The following is a 27,394-nucleotide window of genomic DNA, read 5'->3' as shown; positions in this document are numbered from 1 at the left end:
TGGAGATGGTTTGCCGCTGTCAGTGTCAACTACTCTGTTAATCTGAGTCTGGATTTAAGTATGTAGATGTGTCAGCTTCCAGGAGATGCTTTCTTACCACTAACACAGAACAGGCTCCTCTGTTTTTCTTGCCCCCGGTGCATACAGAAACCCTTGGCACCCACTGTGTCTGCAACTTATTTAGGTTTGCATGGAAAATAATCGTTTCATCCAAATGATCATTACCCAGAAAGTAAGCCCAGACAATTCATTCCCCAGATAGAGATCCTGTCACCAAGAAATTAAAATCTAGAGCCCAGGACCATAATAATGTGCTCCACATGTTGTCAAGGAAGTGGGCGGGCGCACTCCAGCCACACAGCATCCTTATATGCCCACCCCCATCTCTTGGCATGGCCAACTCGGTCTCAAATTAAAACATGCTATATTTGCTGGAGTTGTTTGGTGGGGGTGATAAGAGCTTAAACCATAAACTGTGGCAGCTTGAAAAACCTAAGTCAAATTCCACAAAAATCATATACCTGCAAGGCTCTTGGTAGCAGTATTTTACCAGAAATTTTTTTCATTCTAGACTACTGAAATAAATCAGAGGTGATCAGTTTTCAACACTGGAAGAAGAAACTCTACCTTTCTCTTCCCAACCATGATGAGTTAATACTATTGAAAAGTTTTCTGTGATAGGGCTACAGTGTTATCATATAAATGCTCTTATTTTACATGTATATATGTAACTATATGTATATGTGTATATATTATATGTATATATATTTAATATATATTAATATGTTGTCTACATACATATAAGTACAAATTATCTATTATCCTATAATTTAAAATTTTCCAAGTCTTTTCTTTTACCCCAGCAGCCAGAACTTGGATTATGCATGAAGTATGTTAAAGTGGAAGTATTTGATAAAGAGGAAATTATTTACTGTAAAGTAGAAGGAAGGAAATGCTCAGCAAACAAAAGCAGATGAACTTCTCAGGTTCTCCTATTACATGGCCACATAGATATTTTAGCTAACCCTAATTCCCTCAAGACGAAAAGCCAAAAGCAAGACAAGCAGAGTAAATCTCTCCCAGAAATAGTGAGTGGGATCTGGAAACACACTGCTTTGTTTCTGAGGCTTCCAGGAGCCAAGCTTCCCTTACCAGTTTCAGAGAAGTGACCTGAAAAGCAATACGAAATCTGCACTAACCCTAAAGCTGAGCTATCCATCATTTAAAGGTTCCTTTCTCCAAAGTCATTTCACTGCTGGTGATGATAATGGGCTTCAATAACCATTCACATCTTTGTGGATTTACAGGAGTGGAGAAGGCTTTAACAGAATCTTACCTGATTGCAATTTACTTTGTGCCCACGAGTGCTTTATTTTATTTAACATATAACCTGTCTATCTTTCATATGTTAGAAATATTTTTCTTTTAGGAGCGCATAAGAAAAAAAAAAGATGATTTGAGTTTTCTGTTTAGATTCCAAATAAACATTTCTGAAACCATCTTGGCATTTATAAAAAATTAGAGATATACCAGAGACATTTTGTGGGGGTGGAGTGGGGAATGGGATCAAAAATGGGGTGGGGGGGAGGGAAATGCACGGGATTATGGTGATGGCACATGGGTGACTTGGTGATGGGAAACCCGCGGGGATTACAATTGAGATGGAAAAAAAATGTACAAAATGATGTAAAAATAAACTTTTGTAATAAAAAAAAATTAGAGATACTTGATTCTAAGAGCTCTGTGTTTATAGCAAATAAATAGTTTGGGACCACTCAAGTTAGCTTGATGTTTTATAACAAGAGAAGTCAAACAAACTGATAATACAAAAACCATTCTTATTTCAAAAATCATATTTTTATACATTGATTTGAAGGAGAAAAAAGCGCATCGCTGTAATAATTCATTTAAAACAAAATGAAGGTATGTCATAAAGACGTGACTCAGGAAGTCGCCCCATATCCCATCCCTGCTCAGCAGAGCCTCGCAAACCTCCTCTTGCTGGAAAACACCCATGTTCTCGAGAACAGGAGCAGCTTTCTATTCGAATGTTCTCTGGAGCAGAGCTTCCTCCCAGCAGCTGACGGCCTGGGTTATATAAGGGATGTTTTTGTTTGCCAAGAAAACAAAAACATTAATGTAAGGTCAAAACTTCATGAAGCTTCTAACATAGAGTAAGAGGTGACAGGGTACAGACCTGGATTAAATTTGGTGCTTAAGGAGACAACAGATGTGCAGTGTTCTAGCTCCAGTACAGAGCAAGGGCTTTGGAGAGCTACTGTCCAGCTGACATGGGCTGTTCAGTCCCAGGAGAGACCCTCAGGAGACAAGCTGTTCCTCTAACAGCCATTCTTTCATTCTTTGATCCTTGACTTGCTCCCTGACTTCTGGAGCGAAGTTACCTCAACCTCTACTACCCCTCTCAGAAGAAAGACCGTCCTGACTCCATGTACCTGCTTTCTATTTCAGTGTTGACATATCACTATGTCACATTCTACTCTATGCATGTTTAGTTCACATGCCTTCCTCCAACAAATATAAGATCCAAGAAGACAGAAATTCTGATTACTTTACTGCCAACATCTGGAAGAATGCCTGCCAGAGGAGACATTTGGGGAAAAAAGACTAAAGAACAAGTGAATTATGAAAAGTAAAAAAGACATCTTCATAAGGCTTCTCTAAAAATTTGGATCTCATTATATTAAAAGTATCCCTCTTCATCAAGGGAAATTTGGTTTGTTTTTGTTAACACTTTCCAAATTTTCTAATTTTTTTCAAAAACTAAATATAAATTTGTGTAACTTAAAAACATATTTATGAAAAGCAAAACTAATAAATCAGGAACCAAAGGGATAAGGGAATCATGGAATCTGCCTTTGCCAAGAGCACATCACAGTCCATATACTGTGCTAGATCACATAACCCTTCACAGAAGGGTGGGCAACTCACTCTACATACCCAGTAATTGGCTAAGGCGCACATCCAAGTTGCTCCTCAAAAGTCCATCACCCTACAAATTTCCAAAGATTGATAGTAAGTCTCAGAAATCCTACCAAATACAGAAAAAAAGGTACTAATTAAACCTATAACCACAAGCCATATGGACATAAGACAAAATTTGAATAGTTTCTTCTACCCTTCTGTCTTTCCCTCTTACATTTGGGAGGAAGGATGCTAAGATTTTTACTTTTACCCAATCACTGACAGAACCTCCTGAGGACACCTCCAGAGTATGTACATCCCTGGGGTACACTTGGGAATCCTTACAGGTACCATTTCAAGGGCAAAACCAAACCTATTGGTTTTCACTGGACATTTACATGAACTTTTTTAAAGAGATAAGTGAGAGAGCTAAGCCTTAAATGTAATTTTTGAATTTACATTATTTCTTCCCAGGTATAAAGCCAATTTTTTCCCTATAAGTAGGTGTCTTTTTCTCTTGAGCTTTTAATGATTTTTGCTTCATCAATTTTGGGATGGATTAAAATTTAAGAATTCTGGTGCTAAAAAAAATCAAAATTGTGTACTGAAGATAAGGGATCAATGATTAATCACATAATGAATTTACTCAATTATTGTCAGCGAACTTATGCAAGCAGTTTTATCACCTTGAATGAGCCACACACACCTTTAATGGCCTACACACTACTATGCATTTTGTTTGTATCATAGCAGTTGAGTTTAAAGGCAGCCTTTCACATATTAAAAAAAAAAAAACAAAAACCAGCAATAACAAATGTTGGAGAGGATGTGGAGAAAAAGGAACTCTCCTACACTGCTGGTGGGAATGCAAACTGGTACAACCACTATGGAAAACTGGAAGTTTCTCAGACTGCTCAAAATGGAGCTTCCATATGATCCAGCAATTCCATTCCTAGATATCCACCCAAAGGACACAAAACATTAATTCAAATGGACAAGTGCACCCTTATGCTTATTGCTGCACTATTTACATTAGGGAAGGTGTGGAATCAACCCAAATGCCCAAAAATAGATGACTGGATCAAGAAGATGTGGTACATATACACTATGGAATATTACTCAAAAAAGATAACCTCATTCCATTTGTGGCAACATGGATGGAGCTGGAAAGGATCATGCTTAGTGAAATAAGCCAGAAAGAAAAAAAAGTACCAAATGATTTCACTTATAGCAGGAGTTTAGGGGATCAGAAAAAAAGTAATCGTAAAAGTAAAAATGAAAATCAACAAACAACTATAAACCAGAGTCATTCTATGGGGGCAGAAAGGGTAACAGAATGAAAAGTGGAGTGTGGAGAGCACACAGGACTATGGTGATGGCACACGGGTGAATTGATGGTAGGATGTCCATGGGGATTACAACTGAGATGGAAAAGATGTACAAAATTAAGAAATATATATATGAATGAAATAATTAATAAATAAAGGCAGCCCTTATTCAGCAAGTTATCTATGAAGTAGCCTATGTCCATCTGCTCTGTAGTAGGTACATGGGGAGTCAGGAGTCCTAAGGACAGTAGACAAATTTACAACAGAGCTGGGAAAACATAAAACACATCCATGAGAAATGCTAAGAACAAAAACAAAACAGATGAGATAGGAAAAGGATCGCATAACCAGTATACAAAATTGCTGAGGGATTATTTTTAACTGGGAAAAGTCTTTCAGGGTGAGGAGGAATTTCTGCAGTGATCAATCTTGAAGCAGGCTTTGAACTGAGTGAAGTGTTTAGAGAAGAGCAGTTAGTCTTCACCAGTGACATTAACACCCCATGTCAGAATCTTAATCCTACTATGTTACCATGCTGGGTGAAACTATTAAGTGCAAAACAGTCATGAAAGACAGAAAATGCCACTGAGTTGTAAGGTATTACTTCAAAATGACAAGGAGGGCATGTGCCCACACTCACCACTGCTCTGACATATGACTTTTGCTTCATTGCGTCTGTTTGAAGGGCCACCACCATCCCAGAATGTATCAAATCATCATAGTCCACACACAAGGCAGGACCAGCATCACCTCTGTGAGGTCAAGTCCCAGAAATGAATGGTAGAGAAAGGCCACTTAGTGGGCCACATAGATCATGTGACTCCCAATTTTCTTTAATCTAAGGAAACACTGATTGAATACAGAACACTGACAGCCCCCTTACAGACACCAAGTTTCCAAGGGCTTAGAAGCAGAACAATCCTGCAAAAAAAATGTGTAGCTGTGATAGAGTAGTTATTCTCCATCTCTTCTTGAATATCAAGTAGACTGCGCAGGAGAAAATTATTCCCATCCCACATGCTCACGAAGTGTTTTTCTGGGGATGAATTGAAAAGGCAATTCATACAAAACAGTGTTTGAGTTCTACAGCTTATTTTGGATTCCATCACTGTCAAATACTGACAGAGTCATTTCACTATTCCAAATCTCTAGATTTTAAATTTGCAAAACTGATCTTTAATTCTTAATAGTTGGTAATCCAAGCAACACATGAATTTACATACTAATTTTGTAATTGTGAGGTAATTTAAATACAGTGAGATGCCCCAGTTGTAAAGGAAAGACTGAAGCAGTTTTAACAAAAGTGTCATCCACAAAACTAATTTCAACATAGAAAGTCCCTTCCTGCCCCTTTCCAGTCATTTCTTCTATACTTCTCTAATCGCCACCACTGAAGGGAAAAAAGCCACTCTTGTGATTGATTTATCACACCACAGGTGCACACACACAGTGAATTATGTATATATTCACACGAACAATTCTAGTTCTTCATGAAAAATTTTAGTCAGTTGAAGAATCCTAGTTAATTGCAGAGTCTAAGCACAGAAAAACTCAAATAACCAAAACTCTCCTGACTAAAATGAAAGAGACTGGAAGTGTCACAATCCCAGACTTCAAACTATACTACAAAGCCATAATAGTCAAAACCACACAGTACTGGAACAAGATCAGACATACAGACCAATGGATATGAATAGAAAACCCAGATATAAACCCACAGGTTTATGAACAGATAATTTTTGACAAAGGAGCAAAGAATATGCAATGAAACAAAGTTTGTTCAGCAAACGGTGCAGGAAAACTGGACTGCTACATGCAAAAAATTGAAACTAGACTACTACCTTACACCTTCAAAAAATTGAAACTAGACTACTACCTTGCACAAAACCTTACACCTTCAAAAAATTGAAACTAGACTACTACCTTGCACAAAACCAACTCAAAAGGATTATGGAACTAAACATAAGACCCGAAACCATAAAATATATAGAGAAAAGGTAGGCGAAACTCTACATGACAGACATCTCTATAATATCTTTAAAGATACATCACCCAAAGCAAGGACAGGGAACAAAAGGATAAACAGCTGGGACTACAGCAAGTTAAAGAGCTTCTGTACATCAAGAGAGACACTACACAAAACAAAGAGACACCCTACTGATTGGGAGAAAACATTTGCACACAATACGAAGGTCAAAGGACTGATCACAAAGTACATAAAGAGCTGGCTAAACCCAACAAAAATAACCCCATCAAAAAATGGGCAGAAGAGCTAAAAAGACACTTCTCCAAAGAAGAAATACAGATGGCCAGCAGACATATGAAAAATGCTCAACATTACTTTTAATAAGGGAAATGCAAATTAAAACCATAATGAAATACCATCTCACACCAGTGAGAATGGCACATCTTAAAACAACTAGCAACAACAAATGCTGGCAAGGATGTGGAGAGAAAGGAACTCTCCTACACTGCTGGTGGGAATGAAAACTGGTACAACCCCTATGGAAAGCTGTTTGGAGGTTTCTCAATAGGCTGAAAACAGAGCTTCCATATGACCCAGCAATCCCAGTCCTAGGTATCTACCCAAGGGACACAAAAACATTGATTCAAAAGGATACTTGCTGCTCTTTTTACAATAGGGAAGATGTGGAATCAATCCAAATGCCCAAAAATAGAAGACTGAATTAAAAATATGTGGAATATATATGCAATGGAGTATTACTCAGCAATCAAAAAGAAACGCATGCCTTTTGCAGAAACATGGATGGAGCTGGAAGGGATAATGTTTAGTGAAATAAGCCAGAAAGAAAAAGAAAAATACCAGATGGTTTCACTCATAGCAGGAGCATAAGAGATTTGGGGAGGGGGGGGGAGACAAACAAATATAATAGAGCAAAAATGAAAACAATAAACAACTATAAACCAAAGACACTTTATGGGAATGGAAGGAGGAATGGGATCAGAACTGGAGTGGGAAGAGTGCACTGGACTATGGTGATGGCACACGGGTGAACTGGTGGTGGGAAGCCCATGGGGATTAAAACTGAGATGGAAAAATGCACAAAATGAAGAATGTTGTAAAAAACTAAAAATTTAATTAAAAAACTAACAGAAAAAGGACCTTAATTTCCTTGCTGCTCTGTTGCTGCCTCAATCAGTAAATATTTTTGTCAGTGACTCAGGAAAATCCAGAGACAGCATGTTTTTAAAATGCAAATAAGAAAAGATACCATAAAACAAAGAAGGATAACTAATACAGTGAGTGACTCCATCAAATCTTAAAACTGTAATGGGGACCCCCTCCCTGGTGGCACAGCGGGTTAAAGCACTGCACTAAGAAGCTAAAGCCACTTCCTCATGAGTTCAATCCCCGCCTGCCCCAGAGGTGACCACATGGCGCGGCAGACCTCTCCTGAACTGCCCGCTGCTCCACTCAGCAGTGTACTTCGTCGATCTGCCTGTTCTGCTCCCCGTTCTATCTCTGGTGAATCCTATCACCCTCTGCATCTCTGGCCTGTACCCCAGTTCTGTATGAATAAATAAAAATCTTAAAGAAAAACTGTAATAGTAAGTTGAAAACAAGTGGATTAAATCAAGGTTTAAAATGCCCTCCACTTAGGTCCAAATGAAAACAATGCAAGTGTCAGATAGAGGAATGTGAGGCACTAGAATACAAGTTTAACCTTCAATCAGCCATGTTCAAGTTCAGTAGGAATCAATACATGTCATCATTACCAAAAACACTCATTCTCATTTCATTACAAGAGCAAGTGTTCAGCATGAATGTGAAAATAACAGCTCTTGAGTCTGTGTTGGTCAAATCAGTGAGTGGGTGCATACAGTCATCTGCTAAAGGATATTTGCAGACGACCCCAGAGAAAAGACAAGCAAGAGACAGTAGGTAATTTTCAAAAATGGAAAGAGCTGATGGATGGAAGTGATATCAAGACAGTAATACATCCGCAGAGAACCAAACAAGAACTGCTTGCTGGAGTTAGAGGAAGTATATTTAGGCTAACCTAAGAAATATGAAAGAGCTGCATTTTGCAGCAATAAAATCATAGCCACCTAAGTGTTCAAAGAGCTCCTGGATGACCATTTAGAATGGGTGTTACATGAAGATCCGGTGTTCATCTATCACACAGGTGATTTCTGTAGCGCCCTTCTATGCTAATAGTCTATAAATCTTGCTTGGTTTCCTTGGTTGGCCACTGGTAGACACTCCTCATGAGAAACTGAGTGAACAGAAGAAACTAACTTAGTATATTAACCTTGAGGCATCAGATTCTGAAGCTCAAATGTATAATTAGAGGAAATGGAATGGAGAAAAAGTGGGGACATTCTGTAGACATTATTACTACAATTTGTGAGTTGACACTAAGTATTGATTCTGTCCTGTTATCTCAAGGTAGCTCTTCCTGCTGCCAGAAACCATTCACATCACTGCTGGGTAAAACCAAGGGTTTCTGAGTCACTTTGTCATGTAAAGAGCAAGAGTTGACTCCACGCTGAGCTGTGCAAGGTCCTCCATCCACTATGTGATTGGTGTCTTTGGGAAATGCAAACCTCTAAAATAGAAAATGCCTTTGGTTCCAATTCATACCAAATCCAGAATCAGTCTTCTGCCTCTATGGAGTCAAATCAATGGCAAATATTGCATACATTTATGTATGTATTATAACCTCATGGAAGTAACCTGGAAAACTATAAGAAAGTCACAGACTTATTGTGCAGCTCTGTTACATTATGCATACATCATGTCCATAGAGCTTTCTGAAATATATTAATGTATACAGTTAGCAGATGAATATTTGAACCATTTAAGTTGGTACATCAGAGATCACTGAAAGGTGTAATAGTAATCATTAAAGTTGCTAAAATGCAACTGTAGGAATAAAATACAGTAAATGTATTATAATGAACCAACACTTGTTATGTTCACTGAAAGTTTGGAAAGTCAAACTAAAAGTTTGTAACGAATGAAAGCAAAGCAATCATATGTTTGGAACGTTGTGGTCTAGGAAATATATTTATCATTCCAATACAGGTATGTTTATATAAACATATAACACACATATATTTATTAAATGCATTCCACTCAGTAGATTCTTGAAAGGCAAGTATAAAGATAATCAAATATGAGGCAAGGTACGAGCCAGTTTTAAAAGCAGAAATATGACCTTTTCTCATCATTTTTCTCTCCACTTTTGTTTCTTTCTCAGTCAGTTAATCTGAATTTTTGTTACTTAACTATTAATAGGTAGTAACCCTAATTGTCAGAGAGGCTTTTTGAAGTTTACTAGGAAAAAAAGGCTTATTAAAATATCTACAAAATTAAATATTTTATTAGAGGTGCAATATAGATTTAGCCCATTAAGTATTTTTGACTTTCAAATGCATGCATATTTGTGTCATACATTCATCCTAATGATAAACCAGCTATGAATGTACAGTGAGAATGTGTCTAAGACGACACAGCTGTTCACTATCACTGGGAAACAGCAAGAGGCAGAGCAGGAAACATCTAAAGCAGACTACGACAACCTCAGGAACCAACTTAAAGCACTGGGATATCATCCTCCTTAGATGGAGAGAGCTAGTAAAAGAGGGAGAGTGTGTGGGCAGGAAGGATCCTTTCGTAGAAATATACAGAAAGAGGTAAAACAGATTCAAGAAGGCCATCTCAAATCCCTGGCAGTAAGTGAAGATCAACTCAACAGGTATCTTCAAGAGATACATGAGTACTAAGACTTGTGGTTGAAACTATTTCTGAAACCAAACAACATTTATGAAGTGTCTTAGTTTAAAAAATGTTTTTATCTGACCTAAAAAACCACTTGAAGTTAAATCAGTGCTCTTTAGTAAAGACCTACTGTTCTGGACTAAACTTTCTTGAGACTCTTGGAAGAAGTGGGAAGCAGAGTCTTTGCAGCTGAGGAAGCCATCCATCTAGAAGACGGGCTGGGAAGAGCAGAAAGAACATCAAGTGTTGGGCTGTAGGTTTTAGAGAGAAGAGAAAAAGAGGGGGAAAAAACCTGATTTCAAAAGTTAGCTAAGCAAGGTCCAAGCTATATAGTCTTAAGCAAAGTGCTTAGACACTCTAAGAGCCCTAACCTGAGCAAAAGAATCTCCTAGCTCTTTGAGCTGTCATAAGAATTAAATATACAGATATACAGAAGATCAAGAGGGGAGCTAGATGTTGATTCTAAATAACAGACACTTACATAGTAATCCTTTACCAACTGTGTGCCTGGATACCTGGTAAAAACTCACAATTAAGCAGATTCACTTCACAGCTATTCTCTCCCTACTTCTATCTATGACTGATTTTAAAAGTAAGATCATCTAGCATGGACCGCATGTTTGAGACCTGTGTAGTGTGAAAAGAAAAGAGTAAGCCCAAGGGAGTAGGGAAAGTCCTCTTGGGAACCACTGACAGCTAGAAGAAAAGCCCATCTTTCCACATATACTTTTTCTAAAATGTATAAAACTTTAAGCAGAAAAAAATTAAAAGCTATTAAAAACTATATTAAGTGAGAAGGGACTCAGAGGTGCACGGCGTCATGGAGACATCTCCCTCCCGTCTACAGAGGACAGTACGTGGCACCAGGAGATGCTGGGCCATTTGGAAATAAGTGACTTCTAGGGAGACTTTTCATATCTAGAATTGTGTTCTGCTTTGAAATGTTTTAAAATAATCTTTACTTTTCTCCCCCCAATCTGTATTTCCTATGATATTTCACTCTTGACTACTCTTCTTTCCTAACATAAATTTTCCCCCAGTTTAGTAATACATATCCACTCAGCATCACAGCAGTTACAGGAGATAAAAATCACTATGCATTCTACTGAAATGATTGAAATACAGTTAATATTCTACTATCTATTAAATAAATTCATCTCGTATTAACTGACATTGGGATGTTTGTGTAAATTGCATTTCTACTTAATTGGACAGGCATTTTCGCTATTCTTTCAAGAATGGCTTTTCGACTGCAGCAAACAAACATTGATGCAAACTTCCAATTTCTACATTGGGACACACTTCCAGTTGGTTTTAACAAGGGAGTTCTGGGAGGCACTGCCCTTCTGTAACTTGGGTGTAAGGGACTATTGCCTCAGCTGTGGGGTGCTTTTTTGGGAGACAGCAGTGTCCAAATGCAGTCCCCTGTGGGCCCTGACAAGTCTCCTACATTCTGGAATGCAGCACCCACTCCAGGGTGCCCATTTCCCCCAAGGGAAAACACACCAAAGAGCATGGCAAGATCAGGCAGGTGGCGGGGGGGGGGGGGGTCACTGAGGCAGCCTCACAACCCTATGTCCAGTCATCCTTCTTTCCCTTTCCCCCCCATGGCACTGACCCTAAGAGATTTCCCCGATAAATCTACGTCAAAGTAATCACTCTTAATGGTCCACTGCCAAAGGGCAGCAATGAGGTTGAGGATGGGGGCCGTCGCTGTGGTTGTGAGTAAAGGTCAGGGGAGGGTGCCAAGGCCCATGGCAAGGAACTGTCCTGTGACTGCACACGCTGGGGGCAGGACTACCCACGTCCCCATCTGCTCCAAGTCTAAAGCCTCCTCTGCCAGAAGCAGCTGATCCAGGCAGAGAGCAGGAGTGAACAGAAGGGCTCCGCACAGGAGAGGCAGGGAGACGGAGGGACGAGACACGTGGCAGAGAGAAGACAGTTCCTTCTAAAGCAAAGGGCCATCACAGACGCACAGAGGAGTGAGACAGGGAGAAGATAAAGCTGCTTAGAGAGCTGGAGAGAGGATGATGCTGGGGAAATGAAGTCTGGTGATCAAATGACAATCTGTAACTGCAGGATGCTCCCCTGTAAGTCAGCCCTGCTAACACATTTGTGCCCTGAAAACCATGGCAAACTTGAATCCTTCAGAAAGCGCTGAAAAGCGATCAGTCTAGAACCCTGGAGGGTCCTTAACACACAGCTTCCTTGGACCTGAGTGCCTCGCTCTTCCATTTCAGTTATTGTACTAAACCTGCTCTGTGTTCTTCCTCACCTCCACCTTCACCCCCTCACAGGCTCAGTCTACTCTCAGACTGTTTTTCACCTTCTTTTTTTGGTGAGGGTGTGGGGGGTGAGGGGTGAGAAACTTGGTGTTTTTCTTATCAGTCAAATAATGTTTATTACTTGGTTTACAGGGTTGTATTGGCTTTGGGGGTTATAGGTTTAAACTACTACAAATGTATCTCACACCCTGCCCAGCACCAGTGCCCCAGTAATCCTTTACCATTTCCTACCAGGCTCCCAACCCCCCCACTCCCACCCCACCCCCACCCCAATCACACCACACCACCTCCCCTTCAGGATGCCTTCACATTGTGATAGATGCCAAGGGTCTGGTATGGGTTTGGTTTGTCTGGCCCTTTGTTTTGTTCCTCTGTGTCCCACATATAAGTGAGCATACCTGATACATGATATTTAGTATGAAGCAAGGCTTCTGGTTTTAAGACAGTCTTTGTAGCTGTGCCTTGAAAGAGAACCATCACGGCTATTAACCAGAAGATATGCTTCATGGGTGTCTGTTAAAAGAGCATCTCGTAATAACACACACTAAAAAGAACACCATCCAGAGAGTGAGTGACAATCCTATGCTGATCTTCAAAGAACCAGTTTCAAAACAAAAGAGATGGTGAAGATCACATTCACACTGTGTTCTAATTTTATAGAGGAAGAAACTTTTCTGGCAGATGCTTTGTCTGCAAATATTTCATTCCTTTCCCACCCATGAAACAATATTAAACAATGTTTCTGCCCCCCTCCTATCTAAATTTCCCTTCCTCTCTCTAATAGCAACCCTGCTGCCAGAAAAAGCATCCTAAGGTGGAGCACCTGAGGTCTCCCACATGGCAAAAAAAAAAAAAAGTTACACTGCAGAAGCAGCTGGTTCTCTGCCTCCAGATGAAGAGTTGGCTCATGGGCTTCTCTATGGATGTCCAGGGGCAAAGAGGCTCCCGCACATGTGTGCCTCTGGAGGGCGCACGCGCACACACGTCTCACCACCTGCCCTCTGCTCTCTCCCCTCCCCTGGAAATGCGCCCACCAGGCCCCACGTCGCCCATTGTAGCTCAATCCTTTTCAAACAAAAAGGAGAATTTGAGGCTGCTGAAGCCACCTGTATCTTACTCTCTAAGACTAAAAATTGCTACAGCTCCAAACCTGAAACCCTGAAGAACAGTCATCCTAAAAGTAAACAAAATAATTTACAAAAAAAAAAAATTCTCATTTTCAACATGACAATGTAGTGGCTACAAAAGACGTGACCTGGTTATGGACCAAGGACAAGTCCGCATTTCAGGGTACGAAAAGCAAACTGGAAAAGCAAACTGGCAGAGAAGGGTTGGTCTTAAGCAGTTTTCTGACATACTGATTTATTATGCTGCAGTGAGTTTCAGGGAGTTAGCAATGGGAGAGACAAGAAATGATAATGGTGGCATGGACACCCTCACACTAAGAAAAACTAAATTTTTTGTTTTTTCCACAGAAGGGATTATTTTTTTTTTACATCATTCCTCATTTTGTGCACTTTTTCATCTCAGTTGTAATCCCCATGGGCTTTCTACCACCAATTTACCCACATGCCATCACTGTAGTCCTGTGCATTTTTCCCACCCAGTTCTGATCCCATTCCACTTTCACCCCCATAAAATGTCTCTGATTTATAGTTGTTCATTGTTTCCATTTTTACTTTATTACATTTCTCTCTGTCTCTTTTTTTTTTCCTGATTACTTATGTTCCTGCTATGAGTGAAACCATCTCGTATTTTTCTTTTTCTTTCTGGCTTTTTTCACTAACCATGATCCCTTCCAGCTCCATCCATGTTGTTGCAAAAGGCATGAGTTTATCTTTTTTGATTGCTGAGTAATATTCCATTGTGTGTATGTTTCACATCTTTTTAATCCTGTCTTCTATTTTGAGGTTGATTCCAAACCCCAAAAATTACTAAGCCTAAATTTTACTCAAAAAAAATTTACTAAGCCTAAATTTTACTCAATGACTGAGACTTTAAATGTTCTATATTTAAATGTAAACTTCACTTCCCCTCAAATAGCAAACAGGTTAAGAGAAGATACTGAGAGACTCAAACCATTTCCACACCAAATCAGCTCTATATTTTGCTGGGATGAAGATGGTCCTTCCTCTCACTACTCAGAGTACGTGTGTCACGTTGCTCAGTAGAAGAATATGTAAGTAGAATTCATGTGTGTCCCCCATTATTTATTTAGATGGCTATCTAATAGAATGAAACATACCCTCCCTGTTAGAAAAAGTGTTCTTTATCATTACTATAAACCCTTGGTTTGTATGCCCTTCAACAAGCATAAACAGAAAACATAAATGCATTTTTTTACTGCAGTGAGCTTTTCACTATATATTGGACATATCCTGTTATCAGCTGGTGCATACATTTGCTTGTAACTTCTAAACACGACAAAAAGGAGCACGACTTGACATAATCCTTCGACCCAAAAGATCAATTACCCTGAACAGTGCCTGTGCGCTTTAAGTGGCTGAGAGCAAATGATAGGTATTAGGCGAGGAAATTGACTCAACAACATTGCCTGCTGGGAGTGAATACATTTGTTTGAAAACAATATTTCTTTTCTTAAGTGAGTACACAGCCAATGAGAGGCATTAGATTGAGAGTTCTGAAGACTGCAATCTGCCGTTTCACCAGAGAGCAAACCAGCATACCGTGTGTCCCTGTGGGCTGAGAGAAATTCCTAAATGGGCCACCTCTGGAGCACACAAGATGAAAAGCAGCTTCTTCTCGGCTAGCAAACTCCTGGAAGGGGGAGTCAGGGAGCCTGAGGATGGGGCTCTGACCCTCACAGCTCTGGATGAAGGAGCCCATGGCCACTTGGAGGTGGGGACACTGCAAACACCCAGAAGGGCAAGCTTGTTACCTGCCACTTTGCAAGCCAGCCATACCCACTGCTGGCATCTACAGTTACAGGACGCGCCCCCACTCCACCCCACCCCCCAAAAAAAGAAAGCTGCTCATGTAACCCTATTTTTAAGGCAGGCACCAGTGGGGTGGGGACCTAACTGAGCTCTGGGAATCTATACCCTGTGCCTTCCACATGTCTCCACTTCCAACTCCCCAGGGTATGACCTGCCAAACATCAGGGAGCAGGTCTCTCTGAATGTCCAACAGAGCAGGCCTGGGACAGAATTCACCAGCAGTGAGTAGATCAGAAGGATGAAAACAGACCTGGTCCTAGCACATAAAACTGTCCAGACACAGTTTGAGAAAAGTGTTATCATTTACTTTAAGGTGCTGCTCAATCTAGCAACAATTCTAGGTCATTGCTTACAAAACTACTTCCTGTTTTTTATTGTACTTTGCAAGTGGTTTCCAATTGAAAAACCATTTCACTAGTAGAAATTTATAATTTGGGCCCTCCCTAGTGGCACAACAGGTTAAAGTACAGCACTAAGAAGCTAGCTGCAGCTGCTTCAGCACAAGTTTGATCCTCCCCCCGGAAGGTGACCCACATGGAACAGCAGATCCCTCCTGGCCCGCCTGCTGCTTCCCTCAGCCATGTACTTCTGTATGTCTGTTCTGCTCTCTACTCTGTCTGTGGTGAATCCTCATCATCCCTACACCTCTGGCTTGTACCCCAGTTCTGTATGTAGGTATGTATAAATAAATAAATAAATGATTTATAATCCAAAATATCTGAATAGAAGGAACCTATGTGGATTATGCTAGGGAGGCGCTGCCCTGGCCCGTGGGCTGTGTCTTCAAAGAACAACTCTTATTCCCCAGGTATTGTCCACAATCTGGGATGTGCTCCCTGGTATCAACCGTTTCACCCCAACACAAGAGATTTTCCGAGGCATGACAAGCCTATCTTCACATTGGGAGAAATTCCAGAAATGTGTTCTTTCTTGCTGCTCTTGCTAAGGATTTATAGTCTCTGAACTTCTGTTAGAAATTTATAGTTTACTAGAACTCAGCTATAACAGCACACTTCCTAGTAGAGTTATAAGTATGAAGTGTCATCTTACTTACATAAATCATTTTTCTACTTAGCTAATTATATAAGTTAACAACTTCTGCTTTGAAGTTCTTTCCAGTGTATGGGAAGAATTACAAAAACAATACAAAGAACTTATATACTATCCTCTGGCCAGATTTATTAGATCCACGTAGTCTGCATCTGTTCCTCCTCTCACTCTCTTCGCATGCCTGCATCTCCCCTGTACTACTTGAAAGTTAGTATGTTTGAAAGTATTTAATTCATTTTGGAGTGTCACCTTACAATTTTCTTCTGCTTCAGTTATAATTTTCTTCTGCTTCAAGGCTGCTTTTGGGGGAGGGATTTCCATATACTGCTATCTGTATTCTCTGTTCTTTTTTGATCTTAGTCACTTCTTACAGATGAAACTGAGGTAAGCACTTCATGAACCAGCCGGTCAGAAAGAGCTGGTTCCTGAAATCCTAGCTCAAGGGCACCCTCTCCTTTCGCCGTGACAGTTTCTCTAGTGCCTGGCTCTCAGTGGAGTGCTATGGACGAGGGGTTCTGTTTCCTTCAATTTTCACTTTATCTAGTATTCAAGATCCTCAATCTTGCTTCGTATCTCTTCACCAACAAGACTCCAAAGGACACCACTCCTTTGCTTTTAACTTTGTTCACTTTGGAAACATTGCTTCCCAGGTCTCAGCCCAGTTTCCTGTAAACAGCAAGTCCCTTCCTCTTTGCTGGTGCTCTTGTCTACCTGGCTTCTCTTTCCATACTTTCACACTGGATAAGAATGACTCTCACATAATCCCCTCTGTCTCTCCTAGGTGGGTTTTCTCAGAACTGTCCACAATGGCTTGTAGAGAGCTGATGAGTCAGCTCTAATAAAATGGATGTCACTGCTCTATTTTCAGAAACTAAAATCTGTACTGTCTCCTAGTTGTGCTGAAGATGAGAGACTGATGTCATTTAATTTGCTTCTTACTGGCTTGAACAGATATTCTGGATGATGCAGAAGAAGCTGAGATTTAGGAAACAACAGTTAATTACTCAGCTACCTGAGAGTTCCCCATTTATCATTTTTAACCAAGTATTTCTTCCTTCTGTCTGAAATTAAGACTTCTCGTTGAACTTCCTTCACCCTGTAGTGGATACAGTCTTCCATCCATGTCCTTCCTTAAAGCTGATCCCCAATTCCTGGGCCTGAAGACAACCAACTTCTCATAGCTGTGCCTCTCACAAGGACTGACCCCTGGCTAGTGACCCATGGCTGCCTTACCAAGGCCACACACTCCTCCATGAAGAGTCAACAGTGGGCTGATGCAATGGTACAAAGCTTAGCCCCCAGGCCTTCATTTCTGATAAGTACAGAGGGCTCTCTCAGTCCCCTGACGGTTAGCTGGGGTCTCTGCTTTAACTGCAGGATGGATCAGCTTCTCCCTCTGCTCACTCCTACCCTTCTCATTTCCTTACAGATGCAAATCCTAAATGCATTCTCAACACACCTGCTGCAAGCAATCACATAATATTTTCAGAACATCAGAATTGTTTTATTTTGTTATAAGACATATTATTTTAAGCATTTTGAATGTTTTGTTTATAGTCACTTAATTCTTATAAGGAAAATGAACAGAACAATATTATCATCTTCATATCTCAGATGAGAAAAGAAACTTAAAGTGAAGATAAACACCAAGACTAACCACAAAGATTAAGGGCAGGATTTGCCAAAGGCACTCAGACCCAAAAGCCCATTCTTTATCCCACCTCATTTTGCTGCTGCCCATCGGGTTTGCATTCACTACTTCTCATGTGCTGAGCCTGCATGTGCCCATTCTGCATTTTTCTGCATTTTTCTCTGCCCGACTATGAGGCAATGACATCTAGAGAGCAATCATAAATATCCAAAGAATTTCTTTTATCAACACATTAAATTTTCACTAATGGACTGGTTCTGATGTTACTTCTGAAGATGAACTTGATCTAGAAAATCGCCTTTCTAAACTTTAGTGTTAAAAACAGGGGCGTGTGTTTGTGCACCCAGCCTGTCATCACTCCACCACAGCGTGGACTGCTGTCCATTTGTGACACCCAGGAGCAAGTATGCTAACAACTGCTTCTCTGGAGGTTCGGTTTATCTCATCTCCATATAATACCAAACAAGCTGTAACTTTCTCCAAAAGTCTTACCTCCGTCTTGAAATTTGCTTAATCTTTCCAAATACGATGACATGGGGGTCTGTACAATATCTAGGATAGCCAGAAGTGTCCTTGTTAGTCTTAAGAGTTCACTGAAACTATAAAATCCAAAGTAGATAAGATTTCGAGCCAAGTGCACCACCTTGAAAAAGGGAAATGGGTGGGACAGAATAAAAAAAAACATTAGGAACAGGAATAAACACTTCTTATTATCTAAATTAGTTATGTTATTCCTAAACTCTATAATCTTTGAATATCTAGGGATTTAAAAAACCTGCAAAAACAATCACTAGCACTCTGATCAGGGTATTTAAAGAAGTTTACATTAGAATGATTTACTTCCTGATTAAGTACTAACTCACTGAAGTCAGAAGGATACCACGTGATAAATGGTTTTATCAATGAATTACTTTATTAAAGATACAGTTATGAAATTTTTTCAGAAATATATGTTCTCTGGGCTGCTCTGTGGTTTCCTGGATATGATGGAACAGTTCCAGTGGGAAAGCCAGTTTCCAAGATGGCCCTAAATTATGTTTTATGTTCTCCTTCCACATTGCATAAGACATGCTCTGAGTGATGAACAGAAGTGAGGGCAAGTCACTTCAAGATGAAGTCCAAAAGACCACAGCTGGCAGCTGCCACCTTTGGCTGGTGTGCTCACACTTGTTTGCTCTCCCCCTCCCTCCCTCCTACTTTTCCTCCCTCCCTCCTCCCCTCTCCACTCTCTCCTCTCTCCTCCTTTCTCTCATTCTGGTGGCTTGCTCTAGGGGGAGCTAGGTGCTATGTTCTAAGGAGATTCACCCAGTCTAGCCTATAGAAGGTCCACATGACAAGAAGGGGAGGTGTTTGGTCAACAGCCAGCAAGGAAATGTGGCCACCCACAACCACAAGGGTAGTGAGTCTGAAGCACTATCCACCCCCAGAGAGCCACAACCCAAATCAGCAACTTAATTACAAACTCCTGGAAACAGTGAACCAGCGCGGTCTAACTAAGCACTTCCAGAGTCCTGACCCCTGGAAGGTGTGAGACACTACATCTGTTGCTTTAGGTTGCTACTTTTGGGGGTAAATATTATATAGCAGCAGGAAGCTACATACTGGCTCCTCTAGTTTTGTCACTATGTCCTCATAATGCTAACTGGAGATATTTAAATTCAGTCTAATAAGGCTAAAAATATCATCTTCAGAGAAATGACAAAAAAAGTATTCAAATATACTACAAAGTATGCAAAACTGTTATTTGTCCAGTAAATGCAATAAAGTTAACACAAATAAAAAGATCAAAGAAACCATGCTAACAAGTAATTATAAATAAAATATTTTACATTGGATAAATATATTTAAAGAATCAAATCTATCTTTTAATCAATGGCCAAGAGAAGGTCACCCAATTATTAAAACATCCTCAGTGTTAGTGGAAAAATCACTAATGCTTCATGGAACTAGCTTCGGACAGAGAAAATGAATAACCCTATGAAGTTTTTTTTTAAAAACTACCTCAAATGTCAGTTTGTTTTTTTCCTTATCCCCAAAAGGAAAAGGCTGATTTACAACTTCTTTCAAATATTCTTCAACAAATTCCATTGTCAATGCAAACTTCCGCTTCATATCATTTCTGGAAGAGTCTGTTATAGAATCATATCTGAAAAGACAGAATATATAAAGCACATTAAAATAAGAAAACACATACAGTAAACCTTAAAATAAGAAAACACAGTCAGTAAACTCCTGGCTTGAGTTAGTTGATTGACTTTTCTAGACATTATGTCCTTATCTGAAAAATGGGACCATTATGAAATGAGTTAACTCAGGTAAAGCACTGGTGTCTGTGTTGACCACAGTATTAGCCACTAAAATCATGACTCTTATTATGAATATGATATTTACTGGTTTCCAGAAAGATGCTTCTGGAAATGTTGTTGTACTCTTCCAACAGAGTAAAACAGAGATGTTGTTTTACTCTTCCAAAACAGTATCTAATTTGTGTTTTAAGATTAATGATCAAAGTTTTAATGCAGAGATGCCTTTCCATGTATTTGATTTCAGAATGGAAGACACTTGGTTTTTTGTTCATCTACTTAATTTAAAGTCCTCATGACACTGTTGCAAACGTACTCATGAATTGTGATCTTTGTAGGAATTTCTGTCCAGAGTCTGGCATAGCGCACGGGCACCACAGACTCCTGCGGGTCCCGGTCAACATGCATGTGGAGCATGAGGCGGCAGAAAGATGCCCGGAGGTCAAAGGGCAAGCTCTCGTCGGACACACACCGCAGGATCAGATCCACAGACAGCTGCGTGGAGATCTGGTTTATGGCCAGATACTGGCGATCCAAGCACATTCGTGCAAAGAGGTTCAGCTGGTACCTTAAAAATAGTAAATACCACATTATATGTCTGCTCTTCATAGAGTTCTCAAAACATCACAGTATCAGTCAGGATCTACTTCAATGATACTAAAATATCCAAGTTTATGTGAAGATGGAATCAAATTATTTTAGTAGCAAGTTAAGCAAACAAATGACCATCCATATACGAATTGTTCTCTGGGACCATTCGGCTACAATTCTTTTACTGGTTGCTGCATCGTGCCTGGGGGTGTCCTAGACTCTCAAGTCTCAGAATCCTGGAATTACACATGTGCTAAACCTGAAGGCTATGGAAAAGGCTCACATGAAACCATCTCTCTCCACCTCCCCCAAAACACACTAGCTCTAGGACCAAATATCTACACTATTAAGTTGGACACACTTAGTTTCCACACCAAATATGAGTCCACACCACATCAGCACCCTTACACTCATCTGCCTCTGGAGTCAAGAATTGACCTTTAGCTCTGTAGCTACAGCTACAGGAACCAGGGAACACAAGGCTTTCTCTGAGACTCCTATCATCTGTATCCAACTGACTAGATTTCCTCGGCCTTGGGTTTCTATCCCCTCAACACCACCACCTAGCTAGGTTCTTGCTAGGTTCTTGCTAGGTTCAAGCTAGGTTCTTGTTCCATGGATGCTGACCACTGGGAACCATGAGACCCTCTGCTGCCGCATGCCTCTACTGAGTGTTCCTAACTGTAATACCAGTTTCTCCTGAGCACTAGCTTCCCACGTATTCATGACCGTTCTATAATATAAATGTGGGTTACTTTCTCTGGGGCCAGCTGAACCCGGATCAACTTGTCCAGCCTCTCTTCCATCGTTCTCTCAAGCCCATTACCTAGGTTCCAATATGTTATTTATCCACACCCACTGCATTCAATAACAGGAAAAAGCCTTCTGCTGCACAATTCTAAATTAGTGAAAAATCAGAAAAGTAGCAAGTGGTATATATGAGAAATACAGATGTTAATGTATACTTTATGTATACCAATGCTATGTAACAAATACTAAACATTATGGAAACAATACTAAACATTTCAGCTATGCTAGCTCTGATACCACTTTCTAAATTTCCTTTTCACAGACACCAGACTTCAAAAGGCTTCAGAGAATTATCTCAGAATGCATAGGTGAGATGAAAATTAGGATTCTCTATCATACTTTACCTGTAATAGGTAAGAACTTCCAAATCAGCTTTGGTGCCCTCTTTGGCTTCTTGAGCCAGGTGCCTAATAGCTTTGCCATGCGGTTCCTTGTTGCTGTCGATCCAGTACAGCCAGACTTCTTCATCATCAATGTCGTCCGCAAGGATGGCACTCTCCATGGGGTTATCGACTTGCATTGAGACTAGCCTTGAAATAAATAATACACACAAAATCCATAATGAAGCTCACTGACAAATTTAATAAAGAACTTCCATGCTTATCAATAATGAACAGACAAAGATGTCTCTATTATCTGCTCTTACTTAGTCTGAATGAGAATGTCTGCATTCCCTGGGCTCAACATAAATTTACAGATGAGTTCTTGAGTCACAGGGATAGCGGTAGTATTCGACACACACAGATCAGATAAGTAGTCCAAAAATCTGGAAAATAAATTATATTGAACATAAACAGAAAAACATTGTAAAAAATCACAATAAAAATATACTCTGAGATGAGAGAAATGTAACATTTTCAGTTATATCTTTGGTATGATTTCCATGTCACAATTTTCTAATATGTTGCTCTTTTTATTGCTTCATTATGAACAAATTGAACATTCAATTCTTTGCCTTTAATATAAACTTGGTTTCAAAGAAGCCTAAATTTTCTGCTACTTTTTCATGATAGTTGTCCTACAACACTGTGATTTATTGTGGTTAGAAAATCATTTATATGCCTTAAAGAGAAACTATCCCAGAACAGAGTAGCAAAACAAAATAGGAATATAACACATACTTAATCAAAGTGTTTTTACCATGGCCTGGTAAAAATAAAAGACCACAATTGTATCTTCTGAAATTTATTTTCTGCACTAATTAGGAAAACTTTACCAATCTACTAACTTGTCCTGTATCTATAAGGGAGCAAAGTCCAATAGAAAAATAACTTGATGTGATGTCAGAGACCCTGGATTTACCTTCCATTCTATTCTTCACTCTTGGGGTATTCTGGGGTAAGCTGTTCTCCAGACTTTAGTATTTGTTCTCAATTCTAAAGCATGGATATAATATAATGTCCAGTGTACTTCAATGTACAAGGACTCAAATGGGACTATGCATCTGAATATTTTTTGAAAAACTATAAAGTACTCTACAAACATAAGCTATCAGAGTGAATCAATTACCATATAAGCTTATATAGGGTTTCGGTCTTATAATAGATAATAACCCTTTACTATACATAATTATAACAGCAAGAAACCCAACACAGTCTTCTCCATGAAGGTCAGGGATATGAAAGAAACCTAACATTAAAAAGTCCTAAAAATAAAGCCAGAAGTCATAATCTGCACAAGCAAAGAACACTGCATGAACCACTTCAAACCTTGGCTCGCGATTTCTCCTGAGTAAACTGACAAATGTGTCTATTTCTTTTGCTGTGATATGTTTCTCTAGTAGTTTCCTGTTGTTGTGCAACAAAGCTGTGATGGTGTCTTCTGCCAAAATATCATAGCCGATCTGGGACTGCATGACACAGAAATTCTTAGCAATGTATTCCTGCAAAGAAGAAAGGCTATCAGAACACACTGCCAAACAGCATCAAAATAACAGGTTCTGTTAGGTGGCGTGATTAATTTATTCATAATGGAAAACTCATGAAAGACATCAGAAAAAGAGCAAAGCAAATAATTCTTCAAATCAAAAGTGCTTGGGCTGGGGAATGGGAGGGGGAGGGAGAGGAAATGTAAACTTCGAGAACATTCCTAGCTTAAATGATAGAATTATGTATCTAGAAATAATTGTGAAAATGGGTGTTTGCTTTCCTACTAAGAGGTAAAAAGGAGAGTAGACCTAGTTAAGATAATTTTTAACAACATGGAACTTAGCATTTCACAAGACCCACAGAAGTCCTTCTAACTCACGAAAAATCATCACCAATGATTTCAGCATAATTATAGAAAAGGACCCTCTGATGATGTGTGCGCAAAGCTGGAGACCTACTCTCTCAGAGGATGCTGGCTGCCATGGCAACCACTCCGCCCACAGAGCGCCCAGGTGGCCTTGGTGCTCTTTCTGCTACATAACCCACAGTGATCTCAACTTTGCTTTTAAATAACATTAACACTTCCTACTAGTCTTGATCTTTAAAAGATATCCCAAAAGATAATATGACTATTGATCAGCTTTATTCAACCAATAGATGAAGCATGTGGCAGTAAATAGATAAGCTCACATGAAGCTTACATTCACAGGAGGAAAAAAAAACAGTAGAGGAGCTCATAAGTATGGTGACTGATGTGCTGCTAAAGGAAATGAAATAACAGATGGAGAAAGGGGGCCACCTTAAGAGGGTCAGTGCCCTGAGAAGTGACCTTTGAGCCAAATGGAAGTGGTTCAAATTGAAATGAAGGAATTGTTCAAATTGAAATGAAGGAATTGATCAAAGGAGAAGGAGCTATGGAAGTAGGTGGCTGATGAGGACAAAGGCCCTAAGGTGGAGCCAGCTTTTGTGTCTGGTAAACAGACATGGGCCACTGAATTGGCATGTAGTGAATGAGGCAGGAGCTTGCTAGCCATGGTAAAGGATAAAAAAATTGTTCCAAGAGCACAGGAGACCAGGTGGGCAGTACCAGTCATGGTGTTCCACTTAGTGTGTTCATACTGTTCCCGCGCACTACCCTCTATCCAAAGGCACTGTTGCTCACATCTCATGTTCTATATAAGCAGCCCACCTGTGCCACCCACGGAACTGGTGAGCTGAGTCACTCCTGCCGTAAAGAGTTTTTAACTTCTGTTTCTTGGAAAATGTCCTTGGGAAGGTATCTTTGCTTCTTCAGTGAGTGAGTTTATGGATGGGAAAGTGGTTTTCCCTTAGAAAGGTTTACAAGAATATGTCTATTGCTTGTTTCAAAATGCTCTAGATGGCAACTTTGTGGCATTTCTAGATGCTAAATCTTGCAAACCTGCCAGCTTGTTAAGCAAGTACCCTCTGCCAGGGAGCCACCTTAAGGTAAGTGCTGATTTCCAGGTTGCCATGATCATAGAATATAGAAAAAGGGAACCCTCCAAGATATTTGATAAATAGATCAAAAGACTGATCACCAATGAGATGAAATGAGAGACTTCACGTAGTTGAATATGTAATAACGAACAGAGTCAAAACTAGAAACTTGCATTAGTGCCGAATCACAAAAGAATTCTGTCTAAAATCTAGGTCAGGATAAAAAGGGAAGACAAGGTGATTATGTAAAAAGTAGAAGTCTCATTATTTACATTTTAAAATCATCTCTAAAAGCATCAGAAAACTACTTTCTGCTTAATACAAAGCATTCTTAATTCAAAAGAAATGGGAAAAAGATTTTTAACTCATTGAGATTCAACTGGAGCAATTAGCAGTCTATAACAGACACATAATCTAACCCTCAATGAACACTGAGATTCTTTCATCTTTTATGGGTTCAATGATCTGCTTCTTGGGGAGACAGAAGACAAAAGGAGAGCCTCACCCACAGTGGTATGTTCCAAAGAAGCCCAGAAAACAGTTGCCCCAATGTGAGTAAACATTTACCAGGAGAAGTGAGATGATTGGGTAGAGAGAAGTAAGAATAAAGGGGAGGCTAACTTATAGGAATAGGGTGTGCAAGAATGAGTGAGTGAGCAAGAGAAAGTGTTCAGTGTCTGTGTGTGCACACCTGTGGAATGACAAGGATTTGCACAGCACACTTACTTGCACATGCACACTGAGCCCAAGTTTCTCACACTAAGCACAGTTAAGAAGGGCTTTCAGTGTCAGATGCCAAGGAACTGTGACCGTACACCATGCAGGCATGTTGCTCAGGCCTCTGGCAGGAAAAAGAGGAGCAGGCACACCAAGGAGACTACCTAGCACACAGCATAGCAAGGGAGAGACAGCCCCTCCAAAGGCTGGGCCTTCTCAACGGTGGCACAGGGTAAACTCTGGTGGACCTTGTCAGGGAACTTGATCTCTGTAGAATAAGGCACTTCTTGTATGTGTGCAGAGGTGGCCTAACAGCATATTCAGACCCAAGAGTAGAAATGAAGACAAATGGCATGAGGAGCAAGCTCTAGACCTGGTCACCACTTCTCCATTTGAATAAAGTAGACCCCCATGGGGGTTTTGTATACACTGATCCCTGCATACTTGAAGGTGAGCCATGGACATCATGACATTTAATTTTTCTTCCAACCAAATAAGAACCACTCTACCTGCTCTATCGTACCACCCTGAAGGAATGCAATGGAGCTAGGATAAATAACTCCAATAATAGCACTTTCAACTAGAAAGTTATGTCTAACCTGGATTCTATTAAAAGGTATTTATGGATTTCCAAAAGATGGCAGCAGAGTAAAGACTCCGAGATCACTGTGTCCAGGCTTGCATAGGAACTGAGGACTGAAAACAGAGTATAGACTGACTTACTGCAAGTTTCAACCCAAACGAAAATACCCTGGACTCACTAGAAGGTAGATAATTGAGGGGGAATGGGCGATGAGGGAGTTCGCTTCTGGGAACTCCCAGTAAAACCCAGGCACCAGGAAGTTCCGCGGGCTGCAGGAGCCACTTTGCCCCACGCTAAACCCTGGAGGCTGATCAGCTCCACCAGCTCAGGAACTGACAAGATGGCGGCAGAATAAAGACGCCAAGACAACTACATCCAAACTCGCACGGGATTGTATAAAAACGGACTATAGACCTTCATGCTATGAGTTTCAACACAAATGAGAATACCCCAGTCTCACTAGAAGGAAAATAACCAATGGAGAACCGGTGATTGGGGAGTTCCCATAAGGGAAGCCTCACAGGCAGGATTAGCTGAACACTGAAACTCTGATCTGGGAACACCAGTGGCTTCCTACTGGTTAGGCTCCCTTAAAAAGTTAGGCACCCAGATGCCAGGAAGCACTGCACAGGGAAACTGCCTGAGGCAGCAGCTGCAGCTGCTCAGCAGCCTTTTGTCCCAGCCCTGCTAAAACCCTGGAGATAAACTGAGACAATTCAGCTAGGGAGAGGAAACAAATCGTGGGAAAAGGCTGCAGCTCAGAACCAGAGACCCCAGGATACCTGTTGCTGACCTTTGCCCCAGCAGCTCTGACAAAGAACTGGATATAAACTGAGACAACACAGCTGGGTGAGTGGACCCCAAGCTGCTGAGGGTGGGGAGGGCGGCAGCAGAACCAAATCACAGGCCCAACCCTAGAATAAAATGCAGAAATTTTAACAATCTTACATGGGCACATTCAACATAGAGAGGCCCTAGGAAGTGCCTCAAACGGGGAGACTTGCTCAGGGGTCTACCTGCTTACCACATCTAACCCACAAAAACTGTGGTAAAAGTTTAACTGGAGTTAAAGAGATACAGCTGGGCTCTGTGAAAGGACCTCAGGCAGGGAGGAGGCACTGCTCA

The 27,394-nt window shown here is 40.3% G+C and overlaps 1 protein-coding gene across 1 annotated transcript in view; it reads right to left on the bottom strand.

The window, feature by feature from the left end:
• The window catches only part of ITPR2 (inositol 1,4,5-trisphosphate receptor, type 2), a 450,179-nt gene that overhangs the window by 284,443 nt on the left and 138,342 nt on the right, over positions 1-27,394 (bottom strand). Inside the window, exons 16-21 of the mRNA XM_004693199.2 lie at positions 23,353-23,525; positions 22,290-22,409; positions 21,988-22,173; positions 20,559-20,810; positions 19,941-20,085; positions 18,432-18,582 (exon numbers count right to left, since the gene is read on the bottom strand). Of these exons, the coding sequence (XP_004693256.1) occupies positions 18,432-18,582; positions 19,941-20,085; positions 20,559-20,810; positions 21,988-22,173; positions 22,290-22,409; positions 23,353-23,525 (1,027 nt within the window). The remainder of the gene's footprint in view (positions 1-18,431; positions 18,583-19,940; positions 20,086-20,558; positions 20,811-21,987; positions 22,174-22,289; positions 22,410-23,352; positions 23,526-27,394) is intronic.

This window comes from Condylura cristata, unplaced genomic scaffold (genome assembly GCF_000260355.1).
Source record: "Condylura cristata isolate star-nosed mole 26May11 unplaced genomic scaffold, ConCri1.0 scaffold00036, whole genome shotgun sequence".
NCBI lineage: Eukaryota > Metazoa > Chordata > Mammalia > Eulipotyphla > Talpidae > Condylura > Condylura cristata.
Note: the sequence above shows the minus strand (reverse complement) of the source record. Positions and strands in the feature narration are given on the sequence as shown.